Below are 19883 nucleotides of genomic sequence, written 5' to 3' on the forward strand. Positions count from 1 at the left end.
GTTCATGATTTGAACAAGTGTGTGCCTATTATTTGCTTCCAAATCGATCTTTAACTTCAGTTTCTCTATAAAATTTAGGTTTTCTACCATATAAAACACTCCATCAATGGAAATACCTAATTCGTTTACAATCACACACACACACACTTTCATGCACGGGCTGAGGATGTGCCATTTTCGCCATGGCCTTCCCATGCTCTGGGGAGAAAATGAGTTTTGAGGGGGAAACGGATGAATTCTATTAAGTCAAGTTCCACATGGGCAGAGTGTAAGGCAAAGAGGAGGCTGAATATGGAAACCAAAGCCACACATGGAAACATATTTTTCTCTCAAAATATTTTATGTACTACAGTTTGCACAACATCTTGGCAATGACAGCAAGACTGTATAAGGAGGTGTTTTGTGTTTCATAGCTAACATAAGAGCAAAAAAATGTAGCATCAGCCAAATATTATTTCTGTCATGAATTAAAAGAATGTGTACGGTAGGGTACATGGTAAGGCCCCAGGGCTAGAAGCTACAAGGTTTACAATTTTTCTACAAAATTCCACAAGAGAGCTTATCTCTCATTTTTCTATCTTTTAATATTATAAAGGAATGAAACAATTTAGCACAGTCTATCTGTTTGATTTGAGAGAGAAAAAGATATGGTTATGTTTTCTTGGCATGCAGATCTATAAATCTTAGAGGAGTGTGGTTTTTCAGATTTCACTGGAAATTATTTTGGTGAAGTTCACCAGCACTGCCCACATTTAGCGCTCTTTTCTTTCTCTTCATTTCCCCCCTTCATACATATTTTTAATCTTCAAAAAATAGAAAACTGCCTAGCACCTAGTAGATATTCAGTAAAATTTATCAAATTGAATAATGGATAAATGGATGCATGAGTAATTAGACTAGGCATTAGGAGACCTGGATGTTAATCCAAAGGCACTAGCAGGTATCATAGCACCTAATGGAAATCATTATGCGTTGTTTTTTACTCTAATAACTTTGAGTGAGTGCATATGTGGGGGAGTGATGTGTGTGTCGTGGATTCCCAGGTAAACTATAAGCCAGATATTATAACTTCAGATGCCTACATGGGCCAAGCAAGTAATAGAAATGAGGAAAACAGGTGGATATAATAAAACAGGGGGTAGTAGGGATGTGGTCAACTGGAGAGCACAAGAGCCTGTGTTTGAAACATGATGGGAACCAAACACATCACACCTGCAATCCAAGTACATTTACAACATAGGGACCTTCCCAGAGATCATTGTTTCTAAGCCATCTCTGTCACAGTTAAAGTAATGCAAAAGTAAGTAAGTAGGAAAAATATTAATTGCTAAAATGTATGAAGCACCTACTAAGTACCTGGAACTGTCCTGAATTTCATCTGGTCTAATTTTATGTCATTAATAGAATTACCTCCACTTTATAAATGAGAGAATTAAGGTACAATACTCAGTAAATGTATCTTGGGTGTTCTATTAATAAGTAATTGGATGTCAAGGAATAAAAAGTAGCACAATGAGGAACAAAATAACAGGGTGCTGACTGAGCCCTTCACTGAAATGATGGGAGCACACTCCAAAAGACAGCATCAGGGAATAACATTCAACTCATCTTCTGACTTTTCCAGGTAGGAGGATGGAGGTAACTCCACAGATAGCTCTTGGTCTATAACATAACTGAAACCACCGCATTTCTGATAGAGTTGACATGTAGAACTGCCTTCTGCTAAGCCTGTCTCCCTTGCTTTACAACAAATTGTTGTGACCAACAGACTGTTGCTCCTTTGTGTTGAAATAACTAACAATTACAAGCAGCTAAAGTTAATTAAGTGCTTACTATGTGCTAGATATTTTGGGCATTGCATTATCTCCTACTTCTCATGGGGACCCTCTGAAGTCAACACTGTTGTTTCCATTTTACAGACCAGGAAATTGAGGCTTTTGAAGGTGAATAAACTTCTCCCAGATCACACAGTTAGTAAGATATGAATCACGACAGGCCTGTCTCCAGAGCCCATGACTTTGTCTATGGGGTGGCCGTGCAAAGAAGGCTGAAAGAAAAGTGAATTTAATTGTTCTACGTATGTTTGTCAACCATATTTTAAAAATACAAAATTTTCTTTTCATACAGTCTTGCACTGAACTCCAAATTATATCATAGGAAACAGCAGACTGTTTGCGTTCAGGTTAAAGTGGAGAGTGGAGGGCCAACCACGGCCTCCAGTATATCCTCTCACCTTGATTTCTCCAGCATTACTCTGGTTGTCTTCACACTTCTCTGGCCCCCACTTTTCCGTCCTGTCACTGGCTCTGGTTTCCTCTCATTAGCTTGGGTAGATCGAAGGTTCAACATTCAATCTTCCCTGTATTTCCTTCTTCGCTTGCCCTCCAAGAGCGCTCAACCCACAGATCTTCATCTACTACCATCCTGTTAGTGACACTCACAGGCTTGTGCCCCAGCCCACAGCCCTTCTGGCTTGTAGGACATGTGGGATGGAATCTTTCCACATAGCCAGGATGGGTTTAAAGTTGAGAGAACTGACTGGGCATTGGGTGCAGATGTGTTAGAGGATGGTTTCTTTAAGCTGCTCGGAGATGGCTTTAATTTTTTTAATTAACTGGTGAGGAGGACTAACCCTACCCTCCAGTCCCCACAACCTTTTCCTTCTCCCCAACACACTTCCTTCTGCATGTCTGATTGAGGGGCTCACCCCTGAGGGGGAGTGCTCAATAAATGTTTGCTTCATGGACAGATGGGTTGGTGCAGGTTTAAAGTATGAACATCTTTCTCCTCAATGCTTCTGATCTCCACTGCGAAACAATAGAGCATAGTGATTGAGGACTGGAGTTCTGGAGTCAGACAGACCTGGCTTCAAATCCTCCTCCACCACTTACAGCTCTGTGATCTCTCTGAGCTGAGGTTTTGCATCTACAAAATTGGCATGGTAACAGTAGGCCTTGTTCATTGTTTCGTTGGGAGGAATAAACGAGAGAACTCAAGTGAAGTGCTGAGCAGTGACTGGCCTGTAATAAGTCTCAATGCATGGTCAACTTTAAGATTATTTTTTATTCCTTTGCTTTCAAGACAGTTGGTGAGCTCTGTAGTCCGGGGATTACTGAAGCAAGGCCATGCATGCTTCCTACATCCCCAGGCTTTTTTGAAACTTAGGAAGTCACTAAAGAAAGAGAAGGAGATAAAAGGGAAGAGACTGTCTACAAATTGAGTACCTACCACTACTACTACTTGTCAGGCATCATGAGAGTTGCCCTTCCTTCCTTCCTTCCTTCCTTCCTTCCTTCCTTCCTTCCTTCCTTCCTTCCTCCTTCCTTCCTTCCTTCCTTCCTTTCTTTCTTTCTTTCTTTCTTTCTTTTCTTTCTTTCTTTCTTTCTTTCTTTTTTACTGATTTTAGAGAGAGAGAGGGATAGGGAAAGAGAGAGAGAAACATCCATAGGCTGCCTCTTGAATGCCCCTCTACTGGGGATCGAACCTGCAACCCAGGTGTATGCCCTGACGCTGACCGGGAATCAAACTGGCAAACTTTTGGTGCACAGGATGACGCCCAACCAACTGAACCATACTGGTCAGGGCAGTGCTTTATCTATTTAATCTCTCACAACCTCACAAAGTTCAGTTGGGGAATGAGAGTTGGATTTTATTACCCCTATATATCCAGTGTTTCTCAATGAGCATTCCCTGGGCCAACAAGCATTAGAATCACCTGAGCAGATACCTGATCTTCAGCCCCCGAATTTCTAGAGCAAGGCCAGGGCATCTTTGACTTAGTACTTGTGTCATATAATCTATAATTTGATCCTGTATTTGCTTGTATTTTTACATGTAAGTATGTAATTTCTTCTTTAATTAGATGAGGAATTCTCCAAGGTGAGGACAGTGGTTTCAAGTAACTCCTGACAGTGTACAGTTTGATTCTAAACACATCGTTGGGAATTAATAAACATATTTGCCTAGGTTTAGCTTTCTGGACTGCAGGGTCCTGACCTGTCAATGCCCAAAGATTGGCAGAGGCCTCAAATTAGAATGGCGATTCACTAATACCCAATATCATTCAATATATAATGTGTTTTTCTTTTTTTCTTTTTTCTTTTCTATTTATCATCAGATAGAGTGGGAAGAAGTGGGGGGAGGGAGGGAGAGAAGAAGAGAAAGAAACATCGATGTGAGAGAGACACATCTACTGGTTGCCTCCCACACGACTTGACCAGGTCAGGGATGAACTGCATGCCCTTGACTGGAATTGAACTCACGACTCATTGGTCCCCAGGCCCACGCTCTAATCGCTGAGCCAAATCAGCCAGGGCTATAATGTGAGTTTTTAATCAATACTTTCTCATTGTCAGTTGGTAGGGTGCTGCCCTCTTATTGGTTAAGCACTGAGATTTCTGAACAACTGACCAGAAAACAAAATGAACAAGTATCCAAGAAATGAAGTCCTTTTCAAGTTTGCCAGTGTTTGTAAAACAGAAGTCACTGGCTTTCCTGCCTTATCACAGAAAGCTAGGCCTCTGCTGGTCAAAATGCTTCTTCAACTTTTAAATGTATGAATTGAAACCTAATTTTCACTGCAGGATCAGCATTGATATGTGCTAACTTTAGGGGAAAGGAAGAACTTGTTATTTTATGATGTGTTTGTTCCTGAGCAATTGAGAAGTTTGCCATATGTTTTTATAGTTTTCTTTGAGGTTCCATAAACGCCTTCTGGAATGTGGACGCTCCACCATCAGAGTCCTGCGGGAGCTTTTCCAGCGCCCTAATGTCATTAACCCAGCTGCTTTGGTTGCTGTGATATGCAATTATTGCTTCTACACTTAAAAAGCAATTCTCTGATCTCCAACCCATTAACAAGATGAAAAATGTTCGGAATCTAAGCTTATGATCTTTGTGATACATTTTTCTTCTTTTAATTCACAGTAGCTTTTCCCCCGCTTTCTCGTCTTTAGGATCAACACTCTGTGGTAGGCCAGAACACAGGCCCCAGTCCAAGTCCCAACCCCTGCTCAAATCCAAACACTGGAAGTGGTTACATGAACTCCCAGCAATCCCTGTTGAATCAGCAATTGATGGGGAAGAAACAGAGTCTGCAGAGGCAGATCATGGAGCAGAAACAGCAGCTTCTCCTGCAGCAGCAGATGCTGGTGGATGCGGTAAAACTTTCTCCTGTCTACTGCGTGTACCTGTTGGCCCAACAGAGGGAGTTCATTATTTTCCATTTCTATTTACTACCCTTTTCTCTGTGCCTACTTATGTGACAGCAACAAGGGTATCCTGGCTGTAAGAGACGTTAATTCTATACCTGCAAAGTGCTTCAGGGGGGAAAAAAACCAAAACCTTGATTTACCAGCTGCTGGGCAGTTGGAATGCACGGCACCTCAGCTAACTAGCCCTGCCCAACCCGGGAATGTTTAGAACCACCACCAACATGGGCATTTGAATCAAAAGAAACCAGTCTTGTTCTGCAGCCCTGAGGGGCCGGAATGGTGAACAGAACTCTAATCAACTCAAATCAAAACTGATGTTAGAGATAAGAGAATTGCAAAAGCAGTTTTAAAAACCAGCATAGAGTTTCATAACTTAAGATTTGGCTTTCAAAAGAAAGCATGCCAGGATGGGGGATGTTTTTTCAGAAAATTGAAAATGTGTTTCCCACTTGTATCACATTGAAATGGCCTTAAAGAAAGGCAAGGCTGTTACTGAACATTAACTCTGCTTCAATATTCATCTGTTCATCCCTTCTGTATTCTCAGACATACTCATACACTCAACAACTGATCAAACGCTTCCTGCCTCCTAAGACCAAGGCCCTATCTCCAAGTTGCTTTCTCTCCCTTCAAAGTATTTGGCCAAATGAAAGAAGAAAGGGACCGAGTTAACCATCTCCAGGTTACTAGAGGCCAGGAACACAGAAAAGAGAAAAACAAAATAAAAAAAAATTTTATACTCACAGAGCTTTGTAGTAAGAGTCAAAAACCCAAGGCGTGATAAATTCTATAATCCATTCAGTAAATATTTAGTAATTTACAATGAGAATACAGCCATAAACAACACAGACCCCACCTTTATCCTTAAGGAGTTTGGTCTCAGTGAGAATGTCAAATAAATAGGCAACTGTTATGCATGTGATTAAATGTTCTGATGTGGGAAGTGCTAGAAACAGTTCCACAGAGGAAGTTATATCTACTGAAGATCTGAAGGTGAAGTGGGACATGGGGGTGAAGAACAGGGGTTTTCAGCCAGAAAAACCAGCATATTCAAAGACTCAGAAACAATATACTACATATTAGTTAGCTGAGGCATAGATCTGTGCTCAAAGATCGGGTAAAGTCAGAGGATAGAGCTTAAGAAATCAGAATCCACGTAGTCTGAAAAGCAATGGAGAGGATGTTAAGGATTTTAAATGAGGAAATACTAGATTCAGATTTGCATTATAATAAAGGTATAAACATAGTAAGAAAACATGTAATAGGGGAAAATATAAAATCCAGCCAGGAGAGATTAGGGACAGTCTCCCAGGAGAGGTAAACTTTCACTTTGAAGAATTGCAGGATTCTCATGGAGAGAGTACGTGGGATCCCTCATGCCAGGCGGGAGGCGGGCCAGGGACCACAAGGCAAAGCCTATGTGTGTATTTATTGGTTAGTCTGAGATTATATCATAATAGTTAATACACAATGAAAAGTGTACATAATAATATAACGAGTATTTATGTTTTTGAAGGAATGATAAATGGAATGAGTTTGGAGTCCAAAGCATATGCGAAGAGATAGAAATAAATTTATTTGAATAAGGAATAGTGAGAAATAAATATACGGTGACCTTGAGTACTGCCCTACGGTGTAAGGTTTAGGGAAACCGCTGCTGTGAAGTGACACATCTGATTTCTTCTATAATCATAGTTTGGAAAACCCAGTTCTCCCACTTTTTCTTTTTCTTTTTTTTTTACCTTATAAACGAAATAGCTTAGAAACAAGGGCAGAAAAAGACACAAATGCACAATCTAAGGTTCACTTCCCAGTTACACTCTCATGCCCATCAGTACTACTAATTTGTTGAATTATAACATGCCAAGGCTGGATTCCTGGATTTTCAGCTCTGACTAAAAGGCAAGGAAACTTCCACGAGGGTCCTATCCTGGCATTTGCCTCCCATCGAGCCCCCGCGGAGCCACTGCTGGGGCAGGTGCAAAGGGCAGCGGCAGAAGCTGTGAGAGGTTTCTGTGATGTTTTTTGGTAAACCATTCACATTTCTCTCGTTTGGACACCATTGAGGGTGCCTGTAGTTTTTAGCATATCCGGGAAGAAACAGTCTTTGCTGCCACTTTACATTAGCATATGCTTTGTAGTCATTTTGCAGTTAGTTGGCAACGCCAGACAGGCACCTAAATTGAGACATTTTCTCATGAAAATGTTATCCTTACTCTCTATGACTCTCCCGCCAGTGACGCCAAAGGAGAGAGGCAGGGTACTTCTTACAATGGTCATCGAATTTATCAACACGTCTGTGCAACGACCATGTGCCATGCACCATGCTGAGCCTCTCCAGAATTAAAGAGTTAATCCTTACAACAGGAGTATGAGGGGGTCCTAGAATTATCCACATTTTACGTTTTGAGATGGCAAGACTAAAGCAGGACAGATATGTGAAAGAGAAGATTCTCTCCATATTAGGTTTTTAGGTCCAAGATATTAGGTTATCCTGAGACATTCGTGGATAAGTTAAATTCCACGTTACACAGAAATAGTCTCAGGGATGCCTGCGAGTTTACACTGTCACAGAATAGCATGTTGTTCTCTAGCAAACGAAGTAGTCTCCATTCGGTGTTGGAGGCTGGTCTTTGCCGCTGTGCAGCACAAAGTGACAAATCGGCCCGTCTGGGATAGGCCACCTGCAAGGCTGCTACTAACTCGCTTGTGAGCAAGTGGTCCAAGAAACTCAAGTTTCCAGAGATGTATATGTTAACCCTCTGAATAACCTAATTCAGCCCTCAGGGAACTACAAAGTCAATAATTAAATAGAATATATATAAAATAAGTCCAGATCTGTAGTCTTTCATGGGGAACCGAAGGCCTGATTATTCTTTCTCTCTCTCTCTCCACACACATAAATCCAATTTTCTCCAAGATAAACAGCAGAAACACCTAATTACATAAGAAAAATTAATAGTCAAGCTGGTGTGGCTCAGTAGTTGAGCGTTGACCCATGCACAAAGAGGCTGCCAGTTTGATTCCCAGTCAGGGCACATGCCCAGGTTGTGGGCCCGATCCCCAGTGGGGGCATGCAGGAGGCAGCCAATCGATGTTCTCTCTCATCAATGTTTCTGTCTCTCTCCCCCTCTCTCTAAATTAAATTCTGATTGTAGTTCCACAGGGGGAAACATTGTATTTAAAAAAAGAAAAATTAATAGATGCTTTTGGGAAAAAGAAGGCTTCAGAAAGTCCCACGGTTGGCATAAAAGCCCAAACTGTCAGCTTGCACAACAGTTTACAGCAGGCGCGGTTGAACACAGCCGCGTTTGGGTCCATAGGACGTCTCAAGCTATTTTTTAAACATTTAGGGTTTGGGTAAAACCAAAGTCTCACCAACCACTTTTTCCCTTAATTTGTAAACCCATATTTAAAAGAAATGTAATCCATGTGTTTCTGATTCATTTACACTTAGCTCATCAAAATTGTGTTTTATATGAATTACTTGATGCCCAAAAAACCCCGTGAGTCTTTCAATTTTTTTTCTTGGAAACAAGAATTTGAATTTGGTTTGTTGTTTTAAGGCTTTCTTTCCCCCCTGTATAGTAGATTTATTCTACTTGGAGAGCCTGGAATTTGATACATTGTTTAAGTGGGTGCTAAGTTAGGCAGTCCACATTGGCTTTCATCTAATTTACCCATTTATTTGTTGTTAAAAGGCTTTCTTTTCTATTTATTGACTTTTTGGTAATTATATTGTTCTCTGTCTACCTATGCCAATTATTTTTATCCTTGAAAATGGAGGTTGCTTTGGGGTGCAGTGAAGCAATTTTTAAAAACCCCTGATACCATACTAAGAAAGCAAAAAGCAGCCCCTGACGTCCAAAACTGATAGGATACTTACAGCTAGGCAACTTTGTTCTCTGTTGGACATAAACAGTGTTACAGAATTCTAACCTCAGACAGGGTTACTCTGAGATCATGGTAAAATGAAACTAAATAAGGCCACTTCATAATTTGGTCTAAAAAGAGATACAAACAAGGTCACTGTTCAACCCGCAGAAAACCCAAATCCCCACCTTTAGCTAGATGAGTGACAGCTACTTCATTACTCAATCATAGAATCAACCTCTGAGATCTTACAATCCAGAACAAATCCTCACTTCCTTAGACCCTCCCTAAATCACCCCATCAAAGCCCAAACCCTATAAAGGTTCTTTCTAACATGCTCCTACTGAGACACCCCATGGTCCCCCTGTGCAGTGTCCCCTACCACAACAGTAATAAACCATATTGACAACATAAAAAGAACGTCCTGTTTCCTCTCTTAGCTCCCAAAGAAACGTAGTCTAAAGATCTAAAGTTAGGAGATTCCAGAGGAAGAAAAGAAGAGAGACTGGGAAATGCCTGTGCTTTGAGAATGGGGCCCCGAGAAGCAGCCCCAAAGGGCCCTTGTACAGTGTGGCAGGAAATAGCCTGTGTTTTTAACTCAGGATTTGGTTTCTATTCTACCGCTTTTCAATATTAGACAAGTTATTTATCCTCATTGATGAAGTGGGAATAATCATACCTACCTTCAAGGATTGTTTATGAGGGGAAAAATGAAGAAATACGCATATAGCGCCCCTACCAGTACCTGATAGGTTATCTCCTGACATCTCCTCCTGCCTAGAGTGGGCAGACTTAGTAAATAAAAATACAGAATGCCCCAATGTCCTGTATTTTATCTGGAAATCCTACTCCTATGCCTTCTATACTTCATGAGACCAGACCTATATACAGAGTGGGGGTAAAAGTAGGTTTCTAGTTGTGAGTACATGAAACACAGAGTTTGTTCTTGTGTTATTATTCATTACATATTGTATGATTTTTCATATGAACAACTGTGAACCTACTTTTGCCCTACCCTGTAGAGGTGCCAAAGCATATCAGGTGCGTTACAAAATAAAACCGGATCTATCATCTCAAAGATCATATAAATGTAGTCCTCATCGAAATCTAATTGCAAAATAAAGAAAATGAGAGTAGTTACTAGACCCCAAATACATGTCAAACGTTAAAGAAAGCAGAAATTGCACTTTCATGCGGGAAGTTTGTGAAATGGAAAGGATTTGTCTCTGAAGTGCGACGACTAAATAAGGTCCATGAGTCACAACTCTGCTGCAGGATTGTCCTCATATTCTTTTCTGAATAACAGTCTGTAAATTCTTACAAGTGAAAAAGTAACAATGCAATTCAATATGTTTTCATCTGTGTTTTCAAGGAGAAACTTGCTCCACAAGATCAGATAAACCGACATTTGACGAGGCCACCCCCAGATTACAAAGACCAAAGAAGAAGCGTGGGCAACATGCAGCCTGCGGCTCCGTATTCTGGTGAGTGTTCTCGAAACTTAGAAGCAGTAACTGCAAAGAAGAAACTGCTCAGTTTTAGTAGTTCCTCCTTTCCCCATCTCATGCTTAATTGTTGCATCTTTCTTAGACGCCTTCACTGTCTCTCATATAACTTTGAGATTAAGACTAAACTTGAGCCCTGGCCAGTTTGGCTCAGTGGTTAGAGCGTCGGCTCGAGGACCAGAGATTTCCGGCCTCAGTTCCTGCTAAGGGCACATACCTAGATTGCAGTTTGTCCCCAGCCCCAGTTGGGGTCATGTGGGTGGCAACCACTTGATGTATCTCTCTCACATCGATGTTTCCCTCTCTCTCTTCTGCTCTATCTGAAGATAAATGCACAAATGTCCTCAAGTGAGGATATAAAAAAATAAAGATCAAACTTGAATATTTTTAATTTTCTCATCTTTTTTATTTTTTGCTTAATCTTGTCCTATATTCACATATTTCACTGCTCTCCAGACTACCTCCTAGAGTTCAAAAAAGCTTGAATAATTTCTAACTACTAGGTTCAACCGCTCTCCTCCCAACAACATATCCTGACCCAGATAGTATAAAGTAAGTGACCCTTCTTTCTGGGTCACATTTGTAATTTGCTTGAAGCCCAGTCTTTTTGTCCCCACCTTTGGGCCCATGTGCCAAACACAGATAGTCCTGCTACCAAGAAATATTGAAAAGCAAGTTAGGTTTTCATGAAATCTCTCAAAAATACCACAGGTGATTGTATTTGAAATACAAAGCAAAACTTCTTACTAGATCTCTCAGTATAACATAGGTGATAGGCACTACCCCTAAAATCTCTCTCCCCTCCAAAAGGACGTCTCCCAAACCTACCCTCTGCTGGTCCTGCCTTCACCATCTATTAAAGTCCCTTGTGCCCAGAACTCTCTGCACTTTCCCCTGTAGATGAAGCTTGTCCTGGAGTTTCCCAAGTTCTCTCTGCTTTACTTCTTACCCTTATCTGTTCAGGAAGCCATAAAGATTGTCTCAAGGAGGAGCTGTGAATACTCCTGTGTGTTAATATTTTCTGGTCCTGTTATAAATGCATTGTTCTAATTTCTGTCAACTTTTCAAATGCACCAGATTGCCTCTTTCTACTAATATTAGGATTGGGATATATGTATTCCACTCTCTTAGATTACTTTGGCTCGGCATGAAAACAGGATTTTCTAGCTGATTCTGTCCTCAAGAACATTGAAGGACAAGATGGGGTTTCTTTGGAACATGGCTCCTCATACCATGGCCTATAAGTGGGTTTATGGGAAGCTGACTTTGAAATATTACACAAAATTCAAGGTGGATGTTTGGGCTTTCTTTTCCCATTTCTATAAAAGAATCCCAAAGGATAGTAGTCTAAGGCTAGTTTGGTGACTCTACCACATTATCAGGATCCCAGCTTCTTTGTCTTTCTTCTGCACCTTCTTTAGCATGGAGCTTCAGTTCTAAGGGTTGCTGTGTCCACCACACCTCCAGCCTTCTCAGCCACAACCCAGACAGAAGGCTGGAAGAATGGAAGAGTTACATGGCCTCCCAAATAAGTTAGATTCCCTTTTTACAAAAAAAGTTTTTTAATGTATTGAGGTAAAATCGATTAATAACATTATATGAATTTTAGAAGTACAACAGTATTTAATAGCTATATACTTGATTGTGTGCTCACCATCAAAAGTCTGGTTTCCTTCCATTACCATTATTTGACCCCCTTTAACCAATTTGCGCATCCCCTCCAACTCTCTTCCCCTCTGGTAACCACCATTCTGTTGTTTATTGTATGAGTTTGTTTTTGTTTTGTTTTGTCAGTACATATGTTACTTTTTTGTTTTATATTCTACATATGAGTGAAATCCTATTTTTCTGTCCTTTTCCATCTGACTTATTTCACTTAGATCTACCCATGTTGTCACAAATGGCAATATTTCATCTTTATTTATGGCTAAGTAGTATTCCATTGTGTATATATACATATACACGCACACATATGTATATATACATACATATATATATGTATATATAGGATGGAGCAAAAGTAGGCTTACAGTTGTGAGTACGTGAAACAGAGTTTATTTATTTATTTCTTTTATCCTCACCCGAGGACATTTTTTCCATATTTTTTTAGATAGAGTGGGAGGGAGGGAGAGAGAGAGAGAGAAAAAAAAAACATCGACATGAAAGGGATACATCAAGTGGCTGCCACCCGCACAACCCAACCAGGGCCAGGGACAAACTGCAATCGAGGTACATGCCTTTAGTGGGAACCGAACCCGGGTCTCTCTGGACCACAGGCCGACGCTCTAACCACTGAACCAAACCAGCCAGGGCTATTCTTGTATTATTTATTAATTATTATATTATTTTCCATATGAACAACTGTAAACCTACTTTTGCCAAAACCTATATTTATACGACATTTTCTTTATACATTCATCCATCGATGGACACTTAGGTTGCTTCCGTATCTTGGCTATTAATAATGCTACAGTCATCATGAACCAGATTCCCTTTGAAATGTAGGTTCCTTAGACTCTCACCAAATTAACTTCTACTTTTAAACAGAATTTGTTCATATGGGACCCCCCCACACACTCCCATCAACAAGAAAGTTTTGGAAATGTGGTTTTTCAACTAGGGACATTACTACAAAATCAAAACTGTTTTAGGAAGACAGGAAAGTCAGATATTTCGTAGATACCTAGAAGTCTCTTGCACAGTGCATATGGGCATTTCCTAAGGTAGGGGTCCTCAGCATCCACTCTGACCCCCAAATGGGTACGAATTCTGCCCTGGAGCATCGTGCTTCCTTGTCTTCTGAGAATGAAGTAAGAAACTAGCACAACACCAGCTCCTTTATCATTTTTATCTTAATCTCAACACAATAATAACATTGCCCAGATGTTAATATGAAAAGTGATGTATAAAAGGCACCTGGAATAATTTCTACCACATATTCGGAGCTTCTAATTAGTAATTAGGAATAATATTTTGTGATCTTTATGGAAATTCTATCTAGTTGTTCTATCTGCTCTACTCATAAACCTCCTCAGGACATATTGTTAAAATAGAGGGCACCCAGAGGGAATGATTTTTAAAACCTCTAAATTTTTCCCTGTAGCATTTTCATAGTATGAAGGCCCTTCTCATGAAACGTGCAGATACCAAGGTGATGTTGCTTAGTGTTGTTAGCAGTCTGTGAACTCTGAGTTACTGTTAAAGTATCTCCTCCCTGACTCTGATCCTTCTTCATTGGACACTTATTGCCCTACACAGTGTGGGGCCCCGTGCAAAGCCTAGAGATACAAGTCACTGCTCCCGCCTCCAAGGGGTATATCATCTAGTTGCAGGCATATTTTAAAACAAATAGCAAGGCCTTCAGTCTCTCGGGTTGTGTACCACACTGCCTATCCTCAAGCAGTAGTGGACGTCCTCGGGTTACAGTGGCAGCCATGCCCTCCTCATACACTGCCATTTGGATATTTAGATGTGTGTCCAGGTCTCTCTTTCTCAGTATCTCTGATTCTCTGGAGGGAGAGTGCTTCAAAAGAGTATCTTTCTCCAAGTTACATCTTTGCTTCAATCTCTCATTTACTTACTCATTCGTTCATTCAAAAGATAGCAAATGAATACCTACTTTGCACCATTCACTAGACTTGGAGAATATAACAGTGAACAAAGCAGGCAAAAATTCTTCCTTTGTGGAGCTTATCATCCAGCATGCACTTTTTAAAAATAATGTTTCTCACATCTCACTTTTGCTTCTCAAGATGTCTTTCCATGGTGACTTTAATCTCCCTAAGCCAGAAAAATTGCAATGTGTTGATTAATCGCTATCTGCTATGTGGAGCCTCTCTGTTCAGCAGCCCATCATTGGCTGGTCCCACATCCAATCACTATTGACAAGCATCAATGTAGTCGGCAGGCCCTTTGAGGCTCCATGGATTTCCCAATACAAAGGCTAAGTGCTGAAACGAAAAACTTTAAAGAGCAAATGCTGGAGAGAGGAGGCTGGAATGTCAGGGAATGTTTAAAGAAGGTCCTTGGTCTGAGCCTTAAAGAAAAGACAGGGCTCGGTGAGGCAAGAAGGGCATCAATGAGAGGGAAAAGGCATGAGCAAAGGTAACTCATGGTGTAGGGATAACAATGCAATACTAACTGTACCACCTGGAGCAGAAGGCTTTCCATATGGAAATAATCACTGGAGCACTGATTACATTGAATTCCAGATGTTTAAAAAGATAGAACTTTATCCTTTGGACCTGGGAGCCAATCATGATAGCTTCTTGAATAGGGATGATGCAGATGAAAAATTGGACATAATTTTCAAGGCCATAGGTTTGGTCTTGATAAGTTATTGCAAAGTTCTACAAAAAGAGATAACCTACTGCTGTGAATTAATAGAATTGTCTTCTTTTCCTCAGGTGGCTCATCAACAGTGAGTTTAAACTCTAACCAGACTTTGGCAAACCCAGTTTCAACACACGCCATTTTAACTCCAAATTCCAGCCTCATGTCTACTTCCCATGGAACAAGAATGCCAGCATTATCCACAGCAGTTCAGAACATGGGGATGTATGGAAATTTGCCTTGCAATCAACCTGGCACATACAACGTCACGTCAGGAATGAATCAACTGACCCAACAGAGAAACCCAAACCAACTGATAGCAAATCAAAACAACCCTCTAATGCCGCGGCCTCCTACCTTAGGGCCAAGTAGTAACAATAATGTGGCCACTTTTGCAGCTGGACCTGTTGGCAATTCACAACAACTGAGACCAAATTTAACTCATACTATGGCAAGCATGCCATCTCAGAGAACATCAAACGTAATGATCACATCCAACACAACAGCACCAAACTGGGCCTCCCAAGAAGCAACAACGAAACAGCAGGAAGCCATGAAGTCCACAGGAGTCCGCTTTCCCACAGGTACACCTGCAGCCTATACCCCAAATCAGTCATTGCAACAGGCAGTAGGGAGCCAACAATTTTCCCAGAGGTCAGTGGCTCCTCCTAATCAGATAACACCAGCAGTGCAAATGAGACCTATGAACCAAATGGGCCAGACACTGAATGGACAAACCATGGGTCCACTTAGAAGTCTGAATCTCAGACCCAATCAGCTGAGCACACAGGTTTTGCCTAATTTGAACCAGTCAGGAACAGGGTTGAGTCAGTCAAGGACAGGCATAAGCCAGCCACCATCTCTGACACCTGGCAATTTTCCTTCACCCAACCAAAGTTCCAGGGCTTTTCAAGGAACTGACCATGGCAGTGACTTAGCTTTTGACTTTCTCAGCCAACAGACTGATAACATGGGCCCTGCCCTAAACAGTGATGCTGATTTCATCGATTCTTTATTGAAGACAGAGCCTGGTAATGATGACTGGATGAAAGACATCAACCTTGATGAGATCTTGGGGAACAACTCCTAAAGGAGCCAAGGGAGAAAACTCACCATCTCCAAGCACTAAAAGGCAGTATTTCACCAGGACTCTGGAAAGGCCAACTGTTGACTTTTAGTTGAGCTACATGAAGATACCATGGCCTAAAAATGGAGAGCAATAGTGACCGTGGTGGTGAACATTTTGGTCCAAACGCTTGTTTGAAATCTCAAACCGGAAAATAAAACATTGGGATCACCTTTCCCCGTCTAAACTCCAGGACACAGTATCCGATTTATCCAAACAGAACTGTGATGTTGATGTGTAATTAGCTGTGTAAAATAGGCTTCCCAAGCTCCTTTTCTCCCTGAAAGAGAAGTAATACAACTTGTAGCTTGTTGAAATCCCATGTCATGCGGAGGCATTCGTTCCAAGCAACAAGTGACATGTTCCTTAATTTGCTCTAATGATATAAGTATGGTTTAATCTTTCCACTTTATCTGTTCATTTAGTTGTCCTAAAACTTCCTAGATTGAAATGTTATAAGTTTCTTTGGAGTAGCCAAACATTGTCCTAAGTAAAGAATAGACAGAGAACTAGAGAACACCCCGTGAACTGTGGAATATCTTCCCCAGATTCACCCCTCACTTTTTCAGTTTTCCCAACTATCTTGTATTTCAGTGAGATGCTGTGTGGAAACCTTGAAACATGAATACACAGCTGTCCAACTCTATTTGGGCTTCCACAACCAATTTCTGAATCCGTTTCCAAGTCTTAGATACAATCACGACCAGTCGGAATCATACTGAAGTATTAGTGCACATGTGTTGACATCAGATTTCACTGTTTTAAAAAAGAAAGCACCCCATGGGCATTGCTATAAAGGAGATTTGTTTGGCCACAAATAACCTGGGGTGTTGCTCATTGAAATGGTCCTGCTAGTTAACTCCCAAGCTGAATGAAATCAAGTCTGGTCCTCCCTGATTATTTTGATGACTAGAGACTGATTTATTAAAAAAAAAGGAAGTTTTGAGGTCAAAACTGAGATTGGAAGATACCGTGTTTGGGTTGAAGATAAGAAGCAAAAGATCAGACCAGGGATGGCAGGTATGGGGGTACAAGTCTATTTCATAGGGTTTGAAGGGAAGCATAATTGAGAGAGAAAATAATCTGTCCTTATTTGGACATATTATGTGGGCACACAGCTAAATGGAGTGTGATCTGTTAGTAGCAGTCTGTTCATTCTTCTGTCCCTGATGTGATGAATCATTGCCACATGCTAGATGGACCCTTCATATCCAGGGTTTTTCCCTCAGGGTTCAACACTGTATCAAAGAAAGAGTTTCTGTTGAGTCATGTAACCTCAGTGCCCACACACAGATCAGCTGTAAAATGGAGAAGATGTGTGCTGATTTGAGATGGATGCAAAATATCACTGTCATCTTCCTCATTACAGAGGAACACAGATCAGCTTCCGCTTTTTTAGTTATGTACTCACATATTCAATAATCAAATGTTATTCAACTGAAGTCATTTAATAACTAAATCTTTAAATATCTATTCTGAAAAAGAATACATTTTGAAAGTTCTACGAAACCCTCTCCCAATCTTTAAAATGTCTAGAAGCACTCTCTGTTACACAACACCAACATCAGTGGCCCAGAATCCTTTCTGTGCTAGGTTGTAAATATAAATGAATTTCTTGTTTTGTAAACTTTTGTAAAGAATATTTTGGTAGAAATACTTAAAACATATTCTTTGGGTTATATTTATACTTATGTGAAATAAATATACTATCAAAAGGTTATATTTTATACAAAAAGTAAATTGTTACCTTTTGTATGCTAATATACAAAGTTTTGTATAATATGATGGTTTATTTTTAGCTCTACACTTAATCCATAGGTGGTCAAGTGGGAACTTTTAAAAACTATCAAGAGGCTTGTTAGACAAATTTATATTCTGAAACCTCAATAAGAAAGCATTCCAGGTTTCAATCCTTACCTTTTTATTTTTATTGTTTTGCTCCGAAATTCTTTTTTAAACCCATAGGTCTTGTGTCTTGTTTGATTCTTCTGCTGTGCACATTGTATTGGTCCTTGTTGCATGTGGTCTACTGTGTGTTTTCCCATTTTATAGAACAGTGTTTCTCCATGCAAAAATGTAAGGAAAAGTTATGTACATAGAAACACTTTTATTTGATGGTTCCTCCATCTTACTGTATATATCTGCCAGCACTTCCCAGTTACACTCCCCTGACTCAGCTTATTTTTACCCTAACATAAATAGTATGTTTTGTAGTAGCTATCAAATTTAAGAGATAAAGCAATCAGAATGTTTGGATTTTCTTCTATCTTAATGTGAATTTTATAATTAATGTCTATTTATTCAGCTATTCATTAAAATACAGGATTCTTTGGGAAAAAAAAATGGTGTAGTCTATAGTTTCTGTTTGTTGGCAGCCTACTACCAAAGATGACGTAATTTTCCTGAAAGCTGAGATAATGACAATTTGATAGACATATGTAGCCAAAACTTTACAATTTACAACTTAAAAACCTATTGGAATACGATATCTCATTTATAGAAATACCAGACTACGTCATTGTTGGCATTGCTTCTCATTCTGACAATATTTTAAAGGAGATAGAAGTAATTTTTCTTTTTTAATTCAAAGACTTAGAAAGCAATATACGCAAATAATTCATTTTCGGCTGTGTGTTGAGCCCAATGAAGATAAATAACTCTGCTCTACGTGAATGCACTAATATTACTTGCATTACTGTAACTGTACCCATAACTGTAAAGATATCAACATGTAAAACAAGTATTTTGTATTGCGTGTCATTTTATGTGTTAAAAAGTAGTTTTTAAACATTCAAAAGTGGTTCTCTTGTATGAAATCATAATTTCAAGCACCAACAATGTTGTTGCTGCATCACAGAAAATTCTGGTGATGGGCACATTTATTCTCTGGACGTTTCTAACACTAGTGAAATGTTAACTCGTCTCATTTCAGTGTCCTTTAGATCATTATGATCCCATATACACAGCACCTACTAAATACTGGAGAAAAACTGCCTAATTCTCAGGCACAGTGGGCCTCTGTGTGGCCTGCAGTGTAGCATGAGGTCAGACAGGCTGAGCGAACACAGCCAAGTAAACACAGCCTCACTGTGCATAGTTACAGTTCTTCTTGACAGGTAAAGAGGTTGAAAAAAGATGGGGCTTTGTAGGAAGCAAGGGGAACCATTCTAACCAAATGTTCTTGCTCTCCTGTTGAAATATATTGTCAGGGTCCCATTGTCCCTTTCCCCTCTGCCAAAGAGATGGGTGACAGTATCCTTCTAATTAGCATTATTAATAGAGCAATAATGAAAATTGACATTTTATATAGTTCCTGTCTAATGACTGGAAGTTTGGATAGTAAACAAATGAAATCAACATCAATAAATACATACTAATAAAGAGAAAGAAATATGTAATTCTAAAATTATCTATGAATCCCATCTTGTACCCATGGAAGTAGACCTGAGAAAGTAAAAGAAAATGCAAAAAAAATAAATAAATAAGAGAGAGAGAACAGCTCGGTTTCTTCCCACTCAGTGGTTGCCAAAGGCAGTTCAAATCTATAAATGCTTTCTCCACTATTTCCATTTTATATCTCTATAACTGTGTTTCCTCACCCAAAAATGACGGTTTGGGGCTGAAATAGCTCTACATTTCTCTCCAACTCTAATACTCTGCAATTGATTTTTTTCCAAAGCTAAGTGAAAAATTAACCAAAAAGACTCAATAGCATCATATTTAAAATAAAGAAATCACTGTTCACTTAACCTTTTATATTGGCAGTCCATTTTTTTTTCATCCTCACTCAAGGATATGTTTAGAGAGAGGAAGGGAGAGAGAGAGAAACATCAA

The 19883-nt window shown here is 39.9% G+C and overlaps 1 protein-coding gene across 1 annotated transcript in view; it reads left to right on the forward strand.

Moving 5' to 3' along the window:
* MAML2 (mastermind like transcriptional coactivator 2) overlaps nt 1-18750 on the forward strand; it is a 338523-nt gene extending 319773 nt beyond the window's left edge. The window contains exons 3-5 of the mRNA XM_036259314.1: nt 4956-5159; nt 10459-10570; nt 14998-18750. Of these exons, the coding sequence (XP_036115207.1) occupies nt 4956-5159; nt 10459-10570; nt 14998-16013 (1332 nt within the window). The 3' untranslated portion in view covers nt 16014-18750. The remainder of the gene's footprint in view (nt 1-4955; nt 5160-10458; nt 10571-14997) is intronic.
* Nucleotides 18751-19883: the final 1133 nt, after the last annotated feature.

This window comes from Molossus molossus, unplaced genomic scaffold (genome assembly GCF_014108415.1).
Source record: "Molossus molossus isolate mMolMol1 unplaced genomic scaffold, mMolMol1.p scaffold_m16_p_13, whole genome shotgun sequence".
NCBI lineage: Eukaryota > Metazoa > Chordata > Mammalia > Chiroptera > Molossidae > Molossus > Molossus molossus.